Source organism: Pleurodeles waltl, chromosome 3_1 (assembly GCF_031143425.1).
Source record: "Pleurodeles waltl isolate 20211129_DDA chromosome 3_1, aPleWal1.hap1.20221129, whole genome shotgun sequence".
In the NCBI taxonomy this organism is placed as follows: Eukaryota; Metazoa; Chordata; class Amphibia; order Caudata; family Salamandridae; genus Pleurodeles; species Pleurodeles waltl.
Genome location: NC_090440.1, coordinates 941,024,432 through 941,038,746, shown reverse-complemented (window position 1 = coordinate 941,038,746; position 14,315 = coordinate 941,024,432). Strand labels below are relative to the sequence as shown.

At 41.3% G+C, this 14,315-nt stretch overlaps 1 protein-coding gene across 1 annotated transcript in view; it reads right to left on the bottom strand.

The window, feature by feature from the left end:
- Positions 1-10,092, bottom strand: part of AKIRIN1 (akirin 1) — a 169,476-nt gene extending 159,384 nt beyond the window's left edge. Inside the window, exon 1 of the mRNA XM_069223960.1 lies at positions 9,518-10,092. Within this exon, the coding sequence (XP_069080061.1) occupies positions 9,518-9,731 (214 nt within the window). The 5' untranslated portion in view covers positions 9,732-10,092. The remainder of the gene's footprint in view (positions 1-9,517) is intronic.
- Between the last annotated feature and the right edge of the window lie 4,223 nt (positions 10,093-14,315).

The window sequence follows — 14,315 nt, the reverse complement described above, 5'->3', positions numbered from 1 at the left end:
CCAACTGCAGGGTGCAGCTCATTTATTGGCTCTGGGTACCTAGGGTTCTTGATGAACCTACAAGCCCTTTATATCCCCGCAACCAGAAGAGTCCAGCAGACAAAACGGTATATTGCTTTCAGAAATCTGACATCGCAGGAAAAAGTTACAGAGTAAAACATAAAGAAAAATGGCTGTTGTTTTCAGCTCAATTTCAATATTTTTTTATTTCAGCTGTTATTTTCTGTAGGATCTACACAAATGACCCCTTGCTGAATTCAGAATTTTGTCTAGTTTTCAGAAATGTTTAGCATTCCGGGATCCAGCATTGGTTTCACACCCATTCCTGTCACTAACTGGAAGGAGGCTGAAAGCACCAAATATAGTAGAAATGGGGTATGTCCCAGTAAAATGCCAAATTTGTGTTGAAAAATTTGGTTTTCTGATTCAAGTCTGCCCGTTCCTGAAAGGTGGGAAGATAGTGATTTAAGCACCAGAAACCCTTTGTTGGTGGCATTTTCAGGGAAAAAACCACAAGCCTACTTCAGCAGCCCTTTTTTCCCATTTTTTTGGAAAAAACTAAATTTTCACTGTATTTTGGCTATTTTCTTGGTCTCCTCCAGGGGAAACCACCAACTCTGGGTACCATTACAATCCCTAGGATGTTGGAAAAAAAGGACGCAAATTTGGCATGGTTAGCTTATGTGGACAAAAAGTTATGAAGCCCTAAGCGCGAACTACCCCAAATAGCCAAAAAAGGGCTCAGCAATGGGGGGGGAAGGCCCAGCAGCTAAGGGGTTAAAGACATGTTACCATATTTTTAAACGTTTTTGTCAATGTGTCTTTAAAAATGAAGTGGTTTCTAATGTTAAGTGGCACAAGATACCATTGTTTCTACTTTCTCTTTACTTTGGTGAATTTTAAATGTTTTTCCATTTATTCAACCTCAGATTAATATTAGGACGGAGTCCTAAAACACAGCAGCCCAGTGCAGATGTTGAGGGGAGCCGCATGTAAAAGGTTAGGAGGGTCTCAAGCCTTCGCAGGCCATACTTCGAGTAACACTATGCTAGAAAAAAGACCGCGGGTGCCGAGCTAGCCTGCTACGTCCCTATTACAATCATGTAATACAACATAATAAACAAGGCAAAATCACCTCCACAGAGGTGTCCTTGAGAGGAGGGACCTTTTTCCTTATTAGCTAATCCGATCAGTTTGGGATACATTTTAAGGAGGATACTCTCCTTTTTTCATTAGACAAGACCGTATTGGCATTACCCAGGACGCATATCGTTTGTTGTGCTCACTGGCGCAATTCTTTGACATCTACTGGTATATCATTCAAATACATCTTCAGCCATCTCAAACATATGTAGTTAGCGGAACAATGATGATCAAGAGATGGCCTTGACAGGATTTTCAGCCCCTATCTAGACCTTTTCTAGGGTCTTTCCCAATTTTACTGATAAATGCTACCACACTTCAGTGGCCAAATCAGAGGATATATTTTTTTATTTTTTAAAGGGAAGGCCGTGGGCACTCAGATAACGTTAGCGTCCGTGTCCTAACATATAATCTGAAATGTGACTGGGTTGTCAGGGTGGTCTTTATATGCAAGACTTAATAACCAACCACATACCACATGTAACTGACACAGCAATGGCAGACTACCAAAATTAACAAGGAAATCCCTCCAGAAAAGCAGTGCTTCCTAAACGCTCTAGAGCCAAGAGCCAATTTTTAGAACAAACTCTCATGACCCACCTAGCTTTAAAGAAAATGGGGTGGGACTTTTTTTTCTTTCTTAATTATTGCGAAGATCAAAATCTGCTGGCTGCACCATCTCCAGCTGGCTGGTCGAACTGGGTAGCTGTATGCACCATCAAGGAGTTGTATTAGGGCATGATCATGCACAGTCTGGGAAAACAATAAGATTTTTTAAGAGCCAGGGATTTCTTCACCTTGAGTAACAGACAAAATACAAGTATAGTTTATGTGAGGTCCTATTTTGGTACCTCAACTCCGCTCATTTGAGACATTATACACAGATATTGCTGACATTGAAAAATTGGCATCTGCTTTAGTAAGATCAATTGCCTCAGCCCAAGTTTGGCACTAGTGTCTTGGTCTTAACTGCGGCAGCCTATCTCGGTTGTGCTCGATTTAGAACTCACGCCTCCCCAGCCACTTTTGTCAAAATAATCTGGGCCCGATTTAGAATCTGGCAGATAGGCTATCCCTTCACAAACATCACAATATCCAGTATTACAAGTTTATTATATCCTTTACCCCCCCCCCCGTTTACAATGTAAATACAACATAACCCCTGAGGAGAGGCTCGCTTTTGTGGTTTGGGTTACCTAAATCATGATACAACAGATTAACCACTGACATGATTCCACATCTTAGATGAGAACATTAATGTTCTTTGCCTTGATTAAAATAGGACAATGCCGAGAACACATCACTGAGTATACAAATACACCTATTCACTAGTGTCATGCTGCATTTACTTGGTAAAGAATTCATTTTGACCACATGGGCAGGGGAGGAGCAAGTTAGAAGTCAATCACGAGCTTTAATGTGACACATACCATGACTTTTACAACCCATCAAAAAATCATCTTGGGGCCCACAGTATGAGAACTGCCTGACTAGAGTGTTAAAAAATTGGCAGGCCTCTATATAGTTATACAACTACAAGTTCGTGATCCAAAACCAATAAAAGGCCCCATATTAGCACATTTTGAAAAGAGGGACTTCATCTCAAAGCCATCTATGACCAATCACTTGTTTGGTAGCCCCTGTGGTATTAACAGGGGAACCATACCAAATCAGGTAGTCTAAACCTAAAAAGCAGCACTGGCAGATTATTGATGCAAAACATGCTGAAAGACCTGTGCTGGTGGAACCATGGACAAACAATGAAACTCATGGAGAAAGTATATATTTAGTTCCTGTGTCCACTGAACTAGATCCTCCATAGAATTCTTGCTAGTGTCAGACACATCTAAGTAGAATAATACCAGGGAGTGTATCTGACCATGATGTAATTTAAGTGAGCTTGGATCTTGTGCCAGCATTTCTGGGAATTTATGTAACCCATTACTAACTTCCCAACTATATTTCTGTAGAAACATAACTGAAGGAAAAGGAGGGAATTATCATCATCAAATCAGATACTGCGGGCAATGGGAAAGGGTAACATGAGGAGGAAAATGAGGCAGCACTGGCTGAAAGTAAAGCAAACATCTCTCTGATTAGGCTGGAAAACTATATGCAAACTAACTGGCATGTAAAAAAACTGCATTCTCAGAGACAGCTTTGAGAGATGCACTTTGATGTGAAAAGGGGAAGGGGGTGTGTGGACACAGGCAGTTTGTCGACTGCACTACTGAACCACAGAGAATCTCAAAATACACTGGCAATTAGAGATTTTTATTGATCCATCCAATAGATACCATGTCAGAATGAGTCATAATTAAATGAGGTATATAGCCGCAAGCAAATAGAAAATCTGAGTTCATGCCATGGATAGCTTTGTGACATACTCAGATAATCTAAGACAACCTTTAGTAGTAGCTCTCTCAAAGGACAAGAATTAAATCAGAAATGCCACCAACATAATGGCCCGCTGACAGAATAAGTTCAGCAAGCTCTGGCTACCTGAAGTATTTAAGTAAGCCCAGGAAGGTGCACACTGCCCCATTACACGTGCCTCCAAGACTTAAAGAAAACCATGAACAGGACTATCAAAAGTTTTCTAAGAACAGCCCTTGGTCCAGACTGAAATAATCAAAGATGCATACTGAAATGGGGCATGGTGGTGTGGAGCTAAGACACTTGGAGACCTGCTAGATGACGCACAGAATAACCAACCTTGCATATGTTCTCACACTGTCCAACCACAGATTGTGTCACTATAGAGAAGGTGCTGCTACACTGTACGCAACTCCCATACCTGGCGCACACACCTGCTTTATTGTGGACACGCTATAAGCAGATTCTGCACCAGTTTGAATACCTTTGCACTAACATAACTTGTTTATGAGTAAAAATAATGCGTAAAATATTCATGGGAATAATACAATTGTTTAATACAAAATGTTTTTTTTTTTTTAATCCGTTTTGCAATGTCACAATGGCCGAGAGTGATTCAAAGTTAAACAGATGTAAAGCCTTAAGATGCTAATAAATTAACCTACTTGTATGAAACAAAAAATATTCACTTAATTTAGATCGTCAAATAATTCTCAAGCAATCAACATACCTTTATTCGGCCAAAAGGCCATACAAGTGTACAAAGTATAATCACATAAATAATTAAAACTTAATCTCTTTGATTCATAAATACAACATTTCTACAAAACAATTCTCTAGTCGTCATAAATATCAATTTCCACATAAATAACCTGATTTTAAGAGGCATAGAGTTTCCTCAATGAAATAGCAGCAATTATATAGCTCAGAACAGAAAAACACGGTTCAATAGATGGAAGGCTTTGTAAGTAAAATAAACCCTCTTTATGTAAGTTAAAAATGTTGCTTTTTTAAAATCGGTCGCAAAAAATGCAATGCTGGGGGCTTTATACAAAGTGCAAAAAAAGCGTAAATAAAACGAGATGCAGACTATGAGGTATATCCATCACAAGGACATGGGGGCAAGGCAGGATGCCACGTACAAACAGTAAGAAAGGCCACCAAAAAGTGAACAGGGCTCAGCCTTCGACTAGTCAAATAGAATCTATGCTCCAGGTTTCCAATCCATGCCAAATACGGAGCCATCCCCTTGGTTTTACTAACTGGGAGATACCATCTAACTGTTGTTATAGCCAGTATGGTTGTTAGTCTTAATTCCTCCATATACGATCCGAAACACTGCTTCAATTTTAGTCTAGCATCAGACGTCATATGCTTCGTGTTATCACAATAACTCTCTGCACCGAAGGCTGTAAAAATAAGTTTATATAAGCGAGCCAAGGGATCGAAGGTACACCATCTTGTCAAAGACAAACGCTCACAACTTGTCTCGAAAAAACTGCTTGAGGGATACTCCATATATTTTAACCATAGGCATAAGGGGGGGGGGGGAACCGGGGGGCGCAAATTAATACGATATTTTATATACGTGACTCCTAGTTCTGCATGCAAGATGAAGCTCGCTGTATATCTTGGTGCGGCAATGAGTCTACCAAAAAATCTATTTTCCACATTCTGGAGCTTCCCTGCGGAAGCAAACCACCAAACCCCTGCACCATATGAGCTTATCGCTGTGCATTTGGAGAACCTCTTACACCGCTTTACATCCCAATCTTGAAGCAAACTTAAAAACTGAATCAACTGCCGTCCCCATTTTTGTGACCTAAGGGTAACTAACCAATCCCATTTCCTATTCTTATCAAAAAGAAATCCCAACTAGTTAAAATGAGATACTTTCTCAATCATTTACCTCGTAAATAAAAGGAACTTGTTTTAACATTATTTGGGAGATTCGACATGACGAACGATTTCTACAAATTGACTAAGTTATTCAAAAAATCATCATCAGGTTTCTGGGGGTAATTTCCTGTACGCTCCAGAAAGACTGCATTGTCTGCATATAACAAAATTGGTATGGAAAGGGTACCTATTTTTGGGACGTCTCCCATACACTGTTAAAAAAGGCCCAGAGATTTAAAATATGAAGGGAGCTAAAATACAGCCCTGCCTACTCCTTTAAATTCCTTTGTAGGGGCAGTAACAGTGAAAGCCCCTCCTGTGGACGTATACTGGTGCAAAAGCTAATCTATTTTAACGGCTGGTTATCAATCCCCCCCCTTCCATCATCCTCCAGAGGATATCCACAGGACAGATACATGAATGCCATATGTACTACTCTCTTGGACGCCAAATACTTATCTAAAATGAGCATACAGTTGAGTGCCAAATACTCATATGCACAACCATGTACATGTTAGCATTAAAGTATGAATAACAATGTACACATGGATACGTCATCAAGCAACTGACTTTTTTACATTTAATTTACTGCTCCAATACGATAGGTGTATATTTTGGAGCAGTAAAAATAAACAAGCATTTTCAATGAAACGGTTCTCGCATAGTGGTGTAAAAAAAAAAAAAAAAATGCTGCGTAGACAAACAGATAAAGTAGTCAGGGCACCATGCTGAAAACATCGAGCCTCGAATGTTTTTAGTAGTTTACCGGTGCTGTGTAGGTGGGCTAAACACTGGAAAAGGCATGGCATATGCATGCCTCTCACAAATGGAAGCAAGCGGATTTTAAAAGGCAAGCACTGAACCAATGAAAGTGACTGACGTGGCATGGGCGTGGTTGGAAGCCCAAAGAGAGATTACAGAATAGGACAGAGCGCTTTGTGCTTGCCCATAAAAAGTAAAATAGATATGTCCAGTAGAGTACCAGGTAAAAGAGTTGCCTTGCCCCACAGTACAATGCAGCTACCAGGCCCTGGAAAAAGAGGAAATATCATGACAAGAAGATGGGGAGCAACAGAGATGGACGCGTAGAGCAGGCTACCAAGACGCTAACACTTAGCAGGCGCAAAACATGTTGGATTGGAGGGGCAAGGAGGTACATTTAGAAAAATTACAGAAAAAAAATAGGTTAAGCAATGTCAGGGAACACAGAGCATGGGGGTGGGAAGGAAGGATTTGAAGGGGAAACAGCAAGGAGGGTGCACGCAAAGTAAACTGAAAAATAACACATGCACCCTCACCTCCATGGGGCACATAGAGAGTAAAAAAGTATTTTCATAAATGTGAGCTGCGGAAGCATACAATTCATCTGATGAAAAAGGTTTTAAGAAACTATGCCTCAGGTGAGGGGCAAACTTGAAGGGGGAAGGAGAATAACTGAAAAAAAAAAAAAAAAAACACACAAGTAAGTGATCTAGATAATAAAAGCCAACCGGATAGACCAAAACCCCACTTAAATATTATCATTTTCCAAAGTCGGTCTTCAACAACAAACTGCTTAAAGCTGTCTGTGGACGAGATGTAATTACAACATATCTGATAAGTTAAAAAAAAAACAACAACAAAAAACACACACACCACACCAGACACCTTACCACTTAAGGACAATGGTAACTGTGGTTGTGTTAAATTTAACCATAGTTAATGCATATTTTTTCTGTAAATTGTAAGTCATTTAATTGACGTACAATTGGAAAATTCAAGTCACCCTAAATTACTTTCGCAAATAAGACTGGTGGGTATAAAAAGTGGTAGGCAAAGAGATAAAAGCATTTCATATTGATCCGTGTCACGTAGTCTAGACGCGCTGTATTAACACTGAAGACCATTATAACAAATTATATTTAAAAAAATACTTTGAAAGGAAGTTATTGAGTTTAACTACTACTTCTAAAGCAATACAGAAAGTGCAGCTCATGACGTTGCTTTAGAAAGTGCGTCATTTTGCTGTGACTTTTCATTACTGGGCTCGCAAAATTCTGATATTTAGATCAGTAATGCGAGTGTATAAGGGGTTCAATCTTTTCACTGCGGGTGCCACATTTAACAGGACATATGTGTCGTCCACTTTAGCTATAAAGACAAACCGATCGCGACTACTTTTCCGCAAATAACTATTTGCGGGCTAATTCGCACACAGTAGTTAAAACTCTTCCCTGGTGATCGCTGATGTGATGAATTTCATGAAAAATGCGTGCGACTTGGGTGAGAATGCAGAATTTCAAAAAGATCTGCTCTGCCCACTAAATGGCAGACCCCATAGGTAAGGATAAGCGTTGCTAGCTCAGTGACATGTTGCAGGATTATACACAATCATCATACCAGTCAGTGCACGTGATTTTCGTCAGTACGGAAGGAAGGCAGTAGTTATTAGCGCAGCATTGGCAACCCAAAAAAAAATCAGGTCAAGAAAATATATATATATATTTTATTTGATGCAGTGTAACCGAAATGAAGCGGCGATAAATTTGTGAACTGTCAGGTCTCGAAGATACACAATCCTGACTTGAGTGCAGCGCATACATGCGCGCCTGTGGGTGGGGGGACTCCATAGATTAGTAAATTATCTTTTGGAAAAATAAAATCGAAATCTACGTTAATCAAGAATTGCCTATCGGTATGCACTTGATCATACTTCACGGTGGGGCGCCAGTGCCATCATGAGAAGCAGCACTCAAATAAGCAACAACTATACAATTATTACCAGCAGACAAGGCAATGTCCAAAGACCTAGTAGACATGACGGTATCAACTGTTCATAGATAGAATGTTCACCCAATGAAGATTAACCATTTGCAAATGTATTAATACATCGTTGACAGCAGTTAAGCACCACCTTTCTTGGTAATTAAATCAAGATCAGTATTGAGGCAACAACTAATAAACTGCAGCAAAGAAGGGGCGAGGCATAACTAATAGAACACACAAAGACAATCCAGCATTCACCCCTTTAAACATAATAATTCAACTAAGTATATGAGTCATGGCAACGACCTCATCTTTCACACAAAGCCCGGTAACGGGCAGACCAATTCAAAGCGAAAAAATAATATAAAATAAGCATGACTGTGCAAAAAAATATATGAAAATTGCAAATTTACGGCTCAGAAAAAAATAGCTAACCTTGGGAAGCATTTTAATTAACGAGCTGACTGGCGAACATGGATTGCCTTAACAACCAAATTTTAAGTGGTGTTACATTACGCTCAACTACCAAATTCCCGAGGAAATACAAAAAAAAAAAAAAAACGATGCATTGTTTTGTCGCAGGACAATGAGAATGCCAAAAAGAGTGGAACATGCTGGCTAAAAACATACTCATAAATCATCTTGGCACCTGTGGCATATCTGACAGGCTCAAACCATTACAGAGATCACCCCACGTTCTGTCGGCACAACGTGCTTGCCATAGCATAAAAATGTAAGAGAGAAGCATTATAACCTCTGTCCTAATCGCAAGAGTATGCAAGCGCTGGTTTATGCGTGTTTTAAATCATAACTGCGTCCTCAATCACATAAAACATCCCAACACCACTTACTCCGCTGTATCAAAAGCATCGTTCTTTTATAAAAGCGATCAAGTTAGAACAAGCCAGAAAGATCGGCAAAGGGAAGGGCACCACCGATTAAGATTTTTTTAACAGATGATTTGTTTTCTTTGTCTCGTAACTCGCCTATGCTCAAAGTGAGGTTTATTTAACACCCGGGACTAAGGAGGGGTGGGATGTTCGTGCACATGACTAGTGCCGATACTTTCATCCAGAAGCTTACCTCCGTTGATGCTACCACGTCAAAATATTGGCCCACTGTGAACCCTGCGCCCCCACCCTACAAATTTGCTTTCCTCATTTAGAAGACTGACACACGTTGGATTGCGAGCTTCTTCTGCAGGGATGTTCAGTTCTGCGGACATCTATTGAACTCTGGTTTGCTGCTCCCAACTTGGATAGCCCACCATCTATCACATTGGCCCAGATTGCTGTCCCCAGTTAACCCCCATGATGTAGCTTTCAGGTGCCGCCTGATCCTCCTCTGCAGTTACCTGGGGTGAGGCGCCGCTCCCCTACAAAGGGCAGAGGCGGTGGCGTTCCCTGAGCTTGGTCCTCGCCTTGGGACATCAGACCGCACCGCTGCGGGGAGTGTCCCCCTGGGGAGCCGGGGAGCGGAGCGCACCTCCTGCGCTTGGGAGACTGGGACTGCGGACTAAGCAGGGCCTCGAACTCCATGGGCCGCTTCAGAGTGGCACCGCACGCCATGTCCGCAGCCGCTTACACCGAGTCCCTGGGTAACGAGAGGGCAGAAAGATGCCTGGACAGAGTCGGGGGAGCGGAAGGAGAGAGGTCCTCGCGCAGCCCACCACCGCCCCGAGCAGCACTTTCGTTTTGAGGAAGAAACAGCAATGGCGTCTCTCTCCAGGCAGCCAGCCAACCGTCTTCGATTGTGACGTCACCTGAACGTCACACAGGGTACGCCTACAGCAGCAACGCGGGGAGGGCTCCCCAGAGTCACACGCCTGGGTTTCCTATCGGACCGGGTTTTCACCGGACCAAGGCAATGTTATTTTTGCAGAGGTTTATTTTCCGTTACTCGAAAGGGGCTCAAACTTCCACTTTTTTTTCTTACATGGGTGACGCTTTCCTGACTGTAGTGTCGGCCATAGGCTAGACTTATCAAACGTAGCGGCCATATTTAAATGCTGAGTAACTTTTACGGGACCGACGCTAAGATTTTTAAGAATGTCATCAAAATCCGTGAACTTATATTTCTGTGTGATTTCCCATACTTATCTAGTTTGCATTCAACAATTCAGGGGATAGGTTTGTTTGCTCTAAAAATAGTTTCTACAAATAGACTGACCGTTTAGAACATTCATGTTCCCTTTCAAAATGTGTAACAAATTGTCCAGTTTGGTTTGTCTATAGCAATACATTGTATACATACAGACGGATCTACATCGTTCCTAGTTGACCGATCTGGTTACCAGAGGATTGTACTGGTAGAGGCTGCAGCCGTGGGAGTCTTTCCTCAATGTCTTTCATCGGGGTGGAACCCGCACATGATTCGGGTTTGGTCTCATCATTCACCGAGTGAGACCAAAACAGATGCTGGCCTTCACAGCTGGTAAATTGTGAAAGGAGTGGCAGGAAATCAAGCTGTGTGCCAGTGTGAAAGAAGCCCATCACAAGACTAAAAAAAAAGGCAGTGGAAATGACTCACCATCATCATAATTAGCTTTATTCAAGAAACAAAGTCATAAAACACAAAGATATACATTACTCACATGCCTAAAATTAAAACAAGCATTGGCATATCCAATAGGTCTCACCTTTGGGACCTTATAAGTATTTAGCCATGCAGTACATTTCATTGACAGAGGGAACAACCCACAGCTGACATTGTGTAACTAATGGTGACCCTCTAGGAGGGTCACCCAAACATATTAAGAGTGTTCAAACCGTTGTAGTGTAATAAGGATGTTACAATGGCACGAATCATGGTCATAACTGCGATAACATGAACAATAATAAAAACAAAAACATTAAAGCTTGTGTGAAAAACATAGGCAGGGGCTAAATTCCTGCCTGCCCCATATTTCTTTTTCTGGCATGCTTTGCTTCAAGTGCAGTACTCAAGGCACCACAGTTTCTTTTAAATTGCATACACCTTGCCACCTAACATTTAAATTGCGTTTCAAATGTCCATAAATGTTTACATGCAAGATTCAATTCATTACAGTACTTTGCCCAAAAGTTCTCTTAGCGCAGAATTCCTTGCTTTTCCTTGTGGAGAGGACTATTTCTCGCTTTGTTTATTAACTGAAACGCATTATCCCCTGTGCGAAAACTTAAAATGCTGACGGGCACCATGAACGTGGCAACCACAATGGGTCATATTCTTCTGCCATGTACTGGCTGATTAAGCATTCAGGAGAGAAATGCTTTCGAAATCATGGAAATAATTTTCTTGCACACGGAAGATACACAACACTCATTTGCATATCAGTGTACGAATGTGCGGATAGCATAGGATGTGAGGTTTCATCTCACCATCGTAAATTTCAGGACAGAAGATTGGTGGATACATGGTGGGTGAGGGACAAAAACAATCTTCACACTGAAGATACACTTTATTTCATAGCTGCTAACAGCTGGGTGCAGTCAACTCTCGCTCTCTGTTAAGTTAAAAAAACGGTAACAAGAGGTATCCCTTGCAGCTGTTCTATCAAGCCAGACTAGTGTTAAAATGAAAACCATAGGTCTCGGAATGCAATGGACTGTTGGCTAAAGGCCATGAGTAGCTGAAGGTGTCTCGTCACATACAACACTTGGCAGAGAGACCTACCACGCTTACCTCCTAACATACTACACTTCCCCAAGTGGCCTCCCAAGCCTGCATGATGAGTTGTTTACGAGTCTTCTTTGAAGTAGTCTCCGGTGATAGTTGGAGTCAGGGGTGAGGTGTGTCAGTTTGTTGCTAAGACTGAGTAAGGGCCCTCCTGACCGTCAGATGCCTGCTGGCACATGTCGCTACCCATGCCCCAATAACCATGAGGAAATCCAAACGTAGAGGGGCTAAAGGGACATGAGCGCAGAGAAAACCAGACAGGAGAAGAGACCATCACACACTGTAACAGGAGAAAGAGAGAACGTAGTGTGATGGCCAACAAAAATGTTCTCTTAGTGAAATCGCCTGGGAGGGAACTAGGCACAGAAAGGATCGACATTTAGAAAAATGCACCAATAAAAAGGAAGTATTTAAAAGAAGCACAACAAAGAACGACTGGCAAGAGTGGGCGTGGTTAAAGCCCCTAGACTGAATACAGCATGTCTTGTAGACAGCACTGTGCGCTGCGTAGGCTCGACGTAAACATTTTCTTACAAGAAAAAATACAAAATTCTTAATATGTACATAGCAGCAACAGAATACCCCCGAAATACGCAAAATTGTTAGAACTGATAAAAAGGGTACTAATCCTAATTAATTTTGCAAACATCCATTACTAACAGAAGGATACCCCCAAAGTTGAATAAATATTACAAACCAGAGATACAAAAACACATAAACATACTGGTTATAAATAAAGGTAACAGAAATTCATTTCTGGCTCGCTATTCATAAACAACATACACAAAAACAAAGATCGATTTTGTATTTCATTCATTTTAGAATTTTGTGCATTGAAAACAATTCTGTTTAAGAATAAGAATTGAGTATAACAACCAAATCCACAACATTCTCTGATCGATTCATTCAAGTTAATTCTATCCAGTATCCTGCTACTATTGCAATTATTATTATGATGCATTTCTATTGTGTAAGATGTACCTGTAATACAAAATTTAATAGGAAAAACAATTAAACAAAAAATGCCACAGAAATGTAAAAATATGAGTGTAAATTATTGCTAAAAGCTAGTAACCTTGAATATTAGTAAGTAAGTAATATATTTGTGTCTCAGTTAATGCAAGCAAGGAATATGAATGTAATCTTCACAATCATTAATTATCATGTAAAAAACAATCTTAGTAAAAACTTCTCGTAATAGTAACTACATCTTTTCAAGTCTTAGTTACTTTAAAACTATGCATATAGAGATAAAACAATAGTCACAAAAGTAATCATAGTATAAAATGCTCCATAAAATAAATGCTTCTCATTATAATCACCAAATTCATCAATGCATTAACAAGGGGGTAGAATAAATGTAAAGTGCTCAGTGCAATAATTTTCGTGAGTTACTGTTCAAAAGTCTAAGGGGCTGATTATGAGTGTGGCGGTCACAAGACCGCCACCCCCACAGTGGTAGTCACACCCCTGCAGCTGTTTTAGTCCGACTGTCGCAATACGAGGTTGGCGGGCAGACACGCCAACCTACTGCCATCACGGCCAGGATCCAAGATCCCGGCGGGCTGACGGCAGTCTTAGTTGTAAGCAGCCAGGGTGGCGCTCAACTCAGCGCTGCCCTGTCGATTACAACCTTGGTCTCCGCCAACCTCTTCATGGCAGTTTCAGAACAGGTGCAGAGGTCCGCCTGCCCAGCACCATCAGAATGCGCATTGTCTGCTTTGCAGACAGTGTACTTTCCAAGGGTGCTGGTCAGCCCCTCTGTGGTACTAGACATCACTCAGCTCCTTTAAGGGAGCCGAGCGCTATCTCGTAGCACTGTTCCCGCCGGTCAGACTGGTGGGAACGCTCTATTTCAAGGTTTCCGCTGGTCAGCCAGGTCAGGCAGATGAAAACCTTGTAATATAGCAGAGGGGACGCCACCGCTATGGTGGTGACATCCTCCCCGCAAGTTTGGCGATCCTGAGTTGGGACAGCCAAACTCATAATCAGCCCCTAAATATGTAGGAGCTCTCCTATAAGCACCAAGATAGTCCTCTAAATATTTAATCTTTCATGGGGATTGGTGAGCAAGGCTGCAATCAATAATTTTTCAGCAAGCTGCATACATTTCACAAATCTCTAGGCCAAGGCAGGTTGCCTTGCATGATGGAGGCCATTACATCAGGTCTTCAAGAATGAATGCCTAATAACTTGAATTGTGGTTTTGAAAGTACCTGCCTCTCAGTCAACAGGACCAAACAAGTACAGACTAGGTGTGTGATTGATTTTCAATATGAATAGCACATCTTGCAGAACATGTTAGTGGTTTTCCTTAGCCCTTTTGGTATAGAATCCAGAGTGGGCAGGCAACTTAGCCTATACTGAATGAGTTTTTGATTCACCTTTTTCGGAATGCAGACACTCAGGATTGGTTGCGGGCTTTCATGGGCCTACCAACTCATAGTTTAAAATCAACCAGGAATATGGACGATAAGCTAGATCATTTTTATCTT